The 8,866-nt window shown below is 46.7% G+C and overlaps 1 protein-coding gene across 2 annotated transcripts in view; it reads left to right on the top strand.

The window, feature by feature from the left end:
- Positions 1-2,391: 2,391 nt before the first annotated feature.
- Positions 2,392-8,866, top strand: part of FAM161A (family with sequence similarity 161 member A) — a 20,796-nt gene continuing 14,321 nt past the window's right edge. For both annotated transcript variants that reach the window (XM_021710776.1, XM_008054794.2), the window contains exon 1: positions 2,392-2,671. In XM_021710776.1, the coding sequence (XP_021566451.1) occupies positions 2,489-2,671 (183 nt within the window). In that variant the 5' untranslated portion in view covers positions 2,392-2,488. The remainder of the gene's footprint in view (positions 2,672-8,866) is intronic.

Raw genomic sequence — 8,866 nt, 5'->3', positions numbered from 1 at the left:
ATCACCCTCTCAGCCTTCCAAAGTGCTGGGATTACAGGCATGAACCACCACACCTGGCCCTGAGGTAAGAAAATGGTAATAAAGCAGAGTACGCTTAAAAGTGTGTGATGTCTATGGCCTTTACATTGTGAATAGCAAACAAAATTAAGGAAAATTCTTCAACTATTACAAAAGAATTATCTATTTCAGCAAAGAAGTTGCTCACAACATTGACAAATGAAATTCGAACATACATCTTGGATGTTTCACTCGTATCTTAATCATAAATACAAACAAAAAAATCAACATTCATTTGAAACTACATTATTAATTACAACTACAGGTTGGCTACAAATATAAGAATTCAGCAAAAACCAATTAAAGTATTCTGGGAGGATCAATTGTCTATGAGGAACTTACAGTAGAATATATTTCATTATAAGTCACCATTATAAGTCATACATCAATTTTGTAATAAACTAAGTCACACACACACACACACACACACACACACACACACACACACACACACACCACTGGCTGACAGCCTCCAGCACAGCACCTTGAGAATCCTCCACAGTATTCACAGTATATTCTCCAATAGTTTCACATATATGCAGGTGTATCTGAGAACATGCTCCTCCCAGGGAGCTCTAGCTAATGATTGAGACAGTAGGATCTGGCCATTTCATGCAACACAGAACGCTCATATATGAATCCCCAAAAACACACTGAACAAAAGAAGCCGAGAGCAAAAATAATATGTAGTGTATGAGCCCATTATATGAAGTTCTAGAACAGTCTAGGAGATGGGATTGGGAAGACACTGGGAAGGGGCCCAAGGGGTCTTTCTGGGATGATGAAAATGTTCTATATTTAAATAGGGGTATCATTTCATGGGCAAACATTTGTAAGCGCTTACCTATACATTTAAGATCTATTCATTTCACTGCACCCAAGTTACATTGCAATACAAAAGTGCAAAACAATTTTTCCTATGATGATGTGCGATTTCACTTTCTTGTAGATCTGTTCATTTCTGCTCCATATACTTTGATGCTATGTTATTAGATGTCTGCAAACTTAGAATACTGCTGATGAACTGTTGAATTTTTCTGCTATTCTGCATACACATGTCCACCGCACTCATTCCTATTATTTTAATATTTTATCTTATTCTAATCATCCACTTGCAGTGCTTCATCATGTGAACCTGTCTTGCTGTTTTGGGGACCGGCTTACAACACCAAATCCAAAGACAAGCACGTGCAGGCACAGAATTAGCTGCATGTCACTGACTGGAAGTTGATACCCCGGTCACTTGGCCATCCATCCCAAGGGCTTCCAGCTCTGCCTTCTGCTCAGAGCCCAGCATCTGTTCCAGCATGGGAAGCAAACGCTCAGCCAAATAAAAGAGCAGTCTGAAGGAGGCGAGGGAGTGGGGGATTTTGCAGGTAGCTAGACAGCGAACAAAGGTTTCATGAGAAAGGTTGAGACCTCAGGACTGGGTTCTAGACGTCGTGAGCGGCACAGTTAGGCACAACTGTTAACTTGGTGACAGTCTGAGGGGCTGGGGCGGGAAGAGACTAAAAAGGACAGGGAGAGGGAGGATCGGGAGCGGCATCCGCCTTAGGAAACCGGGCTTAGGTAGCAATGCCGCAGGCTGCACTACGCCCGCTATTTTGAGGTTAGGTCTTTCCTACTGCCGCTTGTGGCAGAAGGAAAGCACCATCTGAAGCGCTTAAATCCCGAGTGGGAAGAGTTGGGGGGCATTGAGGTGGAGAAGGGTGTGTCTGTTGGGCACTAGCGCCCTCCAATTCTGTCACTCCCAAGCTGATGAGCCTAAAGCAAACGCAAGTCGCGCCACCTGAGCTGTCACTCACTAGTGGGAGGACTAGTCACCGCCCAACTCTGGGCTTCTATTGGTCAGGTTAAGAAAAGCTCGAGAGAGCCAACTGGCAGCCTCCTTCTGATTGGTCTGCTCCTGCTAGCCTTCCAGCCAACCAGAGTGGACTGCATCACATTCCTTTCCACATTCGAGCTCCGGGAGAGCCATATTAGGGAGCGGAGCGCGAACCTTCGCGCTCTTCTGACACCGCCACACTGTGACACCTTTGCTTTCCTCTTCCGCCGCCGTCTCCTCTGGACATGTTATTGTAGTTAACAAAAACGCGCTGATTTCTTCACAAAACGAATTGTCCCATTCGTATAACGTGAGAGGACTGCGTCTAGGCGGTTAGACGCAAAGGAAGCGAGCAGATGGCGCGTCCCGCCAGACGCCCTCCTGAACTCGGTGCCGACTCCCACCGTCCGGAACGCGCCCCGTTCGGCGCGCCGGCAGCGTGCGAAGAGTGTGTGACTTTTGGCCCCTCGCGGCCCCCGTAGCGTCCCCAGTCACCGCGCCCCTAGTAACCGCCCTCCCCAAGCGAGGAGCCGCCGGGTCGCCAGAGGCCGCGCCAGCTTACCCGCCCCGGGCCAGCGCGGGCGCTGGGGCCTCGGAGGCGGGGAGATGGCCGCCGCGCACCCAGTGGCGAGGCTAGCGGCCTCCAGTTTCCACACCCCTGTCAATCCCAACACCGGTGCGCGGGTCGCCCAGTACGAACGCGAAGACCCTTTGCAGACCCTGGCGGCGGTGGCGCAGATCCTGAAGGAGGAAGAGTTGGAGAAAGCGGAGCAGCCCGCGGGGGCGTCGGTAATGCGGGGGCGGGACGTGCGCTGGGCCCGGCGCGGGCTGGGTGCAGGCGGGGGGCTGTCCCGGTCCCCGCCCCGTTGAGGGCTGGCTGGGAGACGCGGCGCCCGAAGCAGACGCGCCCTACTCGGTGATCCCAGCCTCCCACCTTCTCTCTGCCCCCACGGAGAATGCTCCACATGGAGGTGTTGGGAAGTATTTTAATTTTCGCCAAAGAGGTTGTTGTAAAGATTTCTTGGACAGCATTTATATTACTCTATTTCTAGAAAGTGCAAAGGACAGAATTTTATTGCCTACTTTCCAGCATCTGTTGGGAATGGATATTTCCGGTTTGTTTGGTTTGGTTTGGGCTCCAGCTGTCCTCCTGCCTCAGCCTCCCGAGTAGCTGGACCTACAGATGGGTGCCCCCAGGACCGGATAATTTTTAAAATTTATTTTGTAGAGATGGGGGGGGGGTCTCACCATGTTGGCCATTCTGATCTCCAACTCATGGCCTCCAGCCATCCTCCCGTCTTGGCTTCCCAAAGTGCTGAGATTACAGGCATTGCCCAGCCTTTTTTTTTTTAACTTGAGAAAAACTGATCTACCCCACAGTGGATAAACCCATAAAAACAGGTGAATCAGTTGTGCTGTTCGGTGTGTTTGTTGCCACTTTAAGGCCCAGGTTATTAGTAGCTCTCAGCACAATACATTTACATAAGCATCCCCAGAAGCAAACTACTAAAGTTTCAGTGTTTCCTAAACAGCTCTTCAGAGTGCAAAAAGACAGCATTTTCACGGATGCATTTTCTGTGTCAAATGTGTTGTGGACACCTGTGGAGGACAAAGTCTGCCCTCTGCTCTATTCATTTAAAAGATGGAAACCTTGAATTTAAACTAGCCGTCTGCAGATATAAACTTCCTTATCCCCAGTTAAAGTTTCTTAATACTGTATGTCCACAGCATCTCAGATACAAGACATTATGGTCTACGGCTAGTTGAAATCATGGGCTGTTTTGGAATTCTAATCTGTTTAAGCGACACTGAAATCATTAATGAGAAACTCTGTAGTAACACCTTTTATGGCCAGTATTTCACCAACAGACAAACGACTTGAGGTTATCCAGAGCAAGGCGGAGTGAGACCCTGAACACGAATCAGGGTCAGAGTCCTGGGACCAGGTTTGTTCATGATAAATCTACCATCAGCACAATTTTTAGTAGGCAACAAAGGAGGCTAAGTGGTGGAGCAAAAGCATTTGGTTAGAGGAAAAGGATTTGGAATACTGCATTAGGATCCAATCTCTGCCACTTGCTGGATTACTTCCTTAATTCTCAGTTTCCTTATCTGAAGGAACTATAGTAATCGTTTCTTTTCCCCATCTCACTCAGCTGTTATGAGAACCAAATGAAAGAATGTGTGTCTCATCTAAAGTGCAATTTACATAAATCAGTAATAACTATAACAACTGCCAGTGGGACTGTTGTTTGAATGCCTTCCGAAAGATTCAATTCTGCTTTGGCTTGCTGTGGTAGAGGAGTCTAGAGTTGCAGTTACTCTGCCACAGTGCTCTGTTAAACTGCAAATTTGTATTAGAAACTGTTATTACCTTAGGAGAGATGAGTTTATACCATGAGCTAGTTTCAAAAGGATAAGATCCTACAAAAACAAAGGAAGCTGTCTTATGACTTGGATACTGTTCTGAGGTGACCACAAAAGTAAACCTGGGTAGGCTGCCACAGTAGGCCTGATAGGCAGAAGTCATGGGCTGGGGGGAAGAAGCACTGAAAAGGCTGGAAAGAGAGCATTGGAGCCAGGCTTTACTTTCTTCACAGGCGGGCTTGGGTCTCTATCTTGATTTTTTTTTTTTTTTTTTGAATTGGAGCCGAGATCCATCTTCCAGAGGGAGCAACAAGGGCCAACAGACGTTGTCCAGTGATTAATTTAGTATTCATAGTCACAGAACATTCTATGCTTCAATTGCAATAATACATGAGCACATTCTCTTTTTGAATATCAAATGTTGCCTATGAGGCTGAGACTTTTTAAAGACCTCTCCCCAAGAGAGAAAATCTGCATACCCATTCCCTTCCCACTGGCAGCTGCTGTTTGAAATGGATATGTTTTCTATTCCTCCATGCAAAGTCTCCTACATGTATTTTGATTTATGGTAGCATACTATAAATATAGATACATAGTTCTGCAACTTGCTTTTTTCTCTTATTTATTTACCCGTGTTAGTACATGGAGATCTGCCTCATTCTTTTGTGTGTGTGTGAGTTGGAGTCTCACTCTGTGCTCAGGCTGGAGTGCAGTGACACACTCACGGCCACCCCAGCATCAACCTGCTGACCTCCGGCAATCCTTCCATCTCAGCCTTCCAAGTAGCTGGAACTACAAGTGTACGCTACCACACCTGGCTAATTTATTTTATTTTATTTCACTGTAGAGATGAGGTTTGGCCAAGTTGCTCAGACTGGTCTTGAACCTGCGGGCTTAGGCAATCCTCTCATCTTGGTCTCTCAAAGCGCTGGGATTACAGGCTGGGCCACCAAGCCCGGCCTGCCTGCCTCATTCTTTACAAATCCTTTCCAGTGGAAAAAAAATTTTCAAACAAAAATTCCAGAATTGCTGGGCATGGTGGCTCAAGCCTGTAATTCCAGCACTTTGGGAGGCGGAGGTGAGAGAATTGCCTGAGCTCAGGAGTTTGAGACCAGCCCAAGCAACATGGTGAGACCTCGTGTCTACAATTAATCAAAAAAATTAGTCAGGCATGGTGGCACATGCCTGTGGTTCCAGCTACTTGGAAGGCTGAGACGGAAGGATCACCTGAGTCCAGTAGGTCAAGGCTGTGGTGGCCGTGAGTGTGCAGTTGCACTCCAGCCTGGGGCGAAGAAATGAGACTCCAATTCAAAGAAAAAAAAAAAGAAAATTCCAGAATTGCAGATGAAGCTACATAGGCTGCAACACAAATAATTTTTATGGGTGCTGATTACTAATGATGTAACAGATGCTAGAAGGATTTATAATCTAAGTGGGTTAAACCAGGGAAGATTAGCCTCTAATCTAGTGGCTGCATTTATGACAATCCACAAGAAGCTAAACAATTAAAGGGAGAGGGTGCTGTTTCAGGCTCTTGGAAAAATAATGTCTGTGCCCTAGGTTATTTGATGCACTAAATGTTTTCTGGGTGGAAATAAAGGTGAAATTAGAATAGGAGGTCATTTATTAGCCATTCATCTGTTTTAGGTGAAACACTGTGAGATGAGTTTATCTGAAAAGTTCAAACTAGGATGAATAGTACTAAGCTGAAAATGGAATGAATATTGTGCCAAATCAGTGCATAAGCAGAGTTCATCAGATTATTCAGAAACTAATCTTCCTCCTATATCATTTTTTTTTCTTTTTTCTTTTTTTTTTTTTGAGTTGGACTCTCACTCTGTCGCCTAGGCTAAAATGCAGTGGCATACTCACGGCAACCCCAGAGTTGACCTGCTGGGCTCCCAGAACCTTCTGCCTCACCCTTCCAAGTAGCTGGAACTACAGGCATGTACTACCAATCCATTCGCCTGGGCCTCCCAAAGTGCTGGGATTATGGGCTGAGCCACCAAGCCCAGCCTCATTATCATTTTCAGACAGTTCTTCCAGGTCAAAATAAATTTGATCCTTTTGTGTAAATGACTGCTATAAGATATTCTTTTTTTTTTTTTAATTGGAGTCTCACTTCGTCACCCAGACTGGAGTGCAGTGGCCGCTCCTGGCCACCGCAGCCTCGACCTGCTGGGCCCCGGCGATCCTTCTGCCTCAGCCTTCCAAGTAGCCAAAACTACAGGTGCACGCTACCATGCCCAGTTAATTTGTGATTTATTGAAGAGATGAGGTCTCGCCAAGTTCCCTGGGCTGGTCTCAAACCCGTGAACTCAGGCAATCCATTCGCCTGGGCCTCCCAAAGTGCTGGGATTATGGGCTGAGCCACCAAGCCCAGCCTCATTATCATTTTCAGACAGTTCTTCCAGGTCAAAATAAATTTGATCCTTTTGTGTAAATGACTGCTATAAGATATTCTTTTTTTTTTTTTAATTGGAGTCTCACTTCGTCACCCAGACTGGAGTGCAGTGGCCGCTCCTGGCCACCGCAGCCTCGACCTGCTGGGCCCCGGCGATCCTTCTGCCTCAGCCTTCCAAGTAGCCAAAACTACAGGTGCACGCTACCATGCCCAGTTAATTTGTGATTTATTGAAGAGATGAGGTCTCGCCAAGTTCCCTGGGCTGGTCTCAAACCCGTGAACTCAGGCAATCCATTCGCCTGGGCCTCCCAAAGTGCTGGGATTATGGGCTGAGCCACCAAGCCCAGCCTCATTATCATTTTCAGACAGTTCTTCCAGGTCAAAATAAATTTGATCCTTTTGTGTAAATGACTGCTATAAGATATTCTTTTTTTTTTTTTAATTGGAGTCTCACTTCGTCACCCAGACTGGAGTGCAGTGGCCGCTCCTGGCCACCGCAGCCTCGACCTGCTGGGCCCCGGCGATCCTTCTGCCTCAGCCTTCCAAGTAGCCAAAACTACAGGTGCACGCTACCATGCCCAGTTAATTTGTGATTTATTGAAGAGATGAGGTCTCGCCAAGTTCCCTGGGCTGGTCTCAAACCCGTGAACTCAGGCAATCCATTCGCCTGGGCCTCCCAAAGTGCTGGGATTATGGGCTGAGCCACCAAGCCCAGCCTCATTATCATTTTCAGACAGTTCTTCCAGGTCAAAATAAATTTGATCCTTTTGTGTAAATGACTGCTATAAGATATTCTTTTTTTTTTTTTAATTGGAGTCTCACTTCGTCACCCAGACTGGAGTGCAGTGGCCGCTCCTGGCCACCGCAGCCTCGACCTGCTGGGCCCCGGCGATCCTTCTGCCTCAGCCTTCCAAGTAGCTGAAACTACAGGCGCGCGCTACCATGCCCGTCTCATTTTTTGATTTGTTGTAGAGATGAGGTCTCGCCAAGTTGCCCAGGTGGGTTTCGAACCCGTGGTCTCAGGCGGTCCACTCACCTCAGCCTCCCAAAGGTGCAGGATTACAGGCTGAGCCACCGAGCCCGGCAAGATATTCTTTAAAGAGGTATTCTAGGGCAAGCCCCTCGGGTCCCCTTCCACTGTGGGAGCTTTTCTGTCTTCTCAATAATCCTGCTTTCAAAAAAAAAAGATATTCTAAAAGAATGAATGAGAGTACATAGATGCTTTCACCTAAAAACAGTTCTTTGGAATACCCTCCCTGTTTTAATTGTAGTGTTTGGCATATAGGCCTTTTCCTTAATAGTAGAATATAGCTCTTTAGAGCAGCCAGTACTTATTTGCATAAATTTTTCCTTTGTGAGGGAATAATTATCCTCTTCCCATGGTGGAAACTTGTATTTTTTTAACCGTACATTCATTTGTTCAAGAAATACTTACTGAGCACCAGCCATTGGCCAGGAACTTTTCTTGCCACTGGAGACACAACATTGAGCAAAGCAGACAAATCCTTACCTTTGTGATGCTTACTTTTTGATAGGGGCAGGCATATAATACCAAATAAGTAAAGATATGTGTAAGGTCAGTTGGTGGTGAGTATTTCTGGGAAAACAAAGCAGAGAATGAGGCTGCCAGTGGGTGGAGGGAGGAGTTGTGATTTCAAATAGGACTCCGGTCAATGAAGACCTTGTTGAGAAGATGACATTTGAGTAAAGACCTGAAGGAGTGAGCAAGTGGGTTGTGTGGCTATCTGCAGGAAGAACAACCTCGGGAGAGAACAACAAGTGCAAAAGCCCCGAGGTAATTCTGCTGATTCTTTGAGTGTTGGAAAAAATTGCAAGCTGGACCAGACACTGCTAATAAGATTAATCATTGCTGGGCTAACAAAGCAAACAAGAAGCAGACAGAGGACTGAGAAGAAGGAATAAGTTCCTTCTTGGTCCTCCAGCCTTGCAATCTCCCTCTAGCCCTACTTTGGCCAAGTCTGATGGGGTGCAGGTGGCAAAGCAGAAATGTGGTTTCCAGAGTTCCAGCTGTATCATCACAAAGCAGAGTTGAGAGGGTGACCTTGGAGATGAGAGGCAATAGCATCACACCTGGCACACCTCCTTCACATGTCTTAAAGCTGATGTTTAAGACATGAGTGCCAGCCAGGCTTGGTGGCTCAGCCTGTAATCCTGCGCCTTTGGGAGGCTGAGGTGAGTGGACCGCCTGAGCC

This window comes from Carlito syrichta, unplaced genomic scaffold (genome assembly GCF_000164805.1).
Source record: "Carlito syrichta isolate Samal-C Ts95f unplaced genomic scaffold, Tarsius_syrichta-2.0.1 Scaffold301513, whole genome shotgun sequence".
Taxonomy (NCBI): domain Eukaryota; kingdom Metazoa; phylum Chordata; class Mammalia; order Primates; family Tarsiidae; genus Carlito; species Carlito syrichta.
The sequence above is the reverse complement of the archived record's forward strand: the minus strand, read 5'-3'. Positions and strand labels throughout refer to the sequence as shown.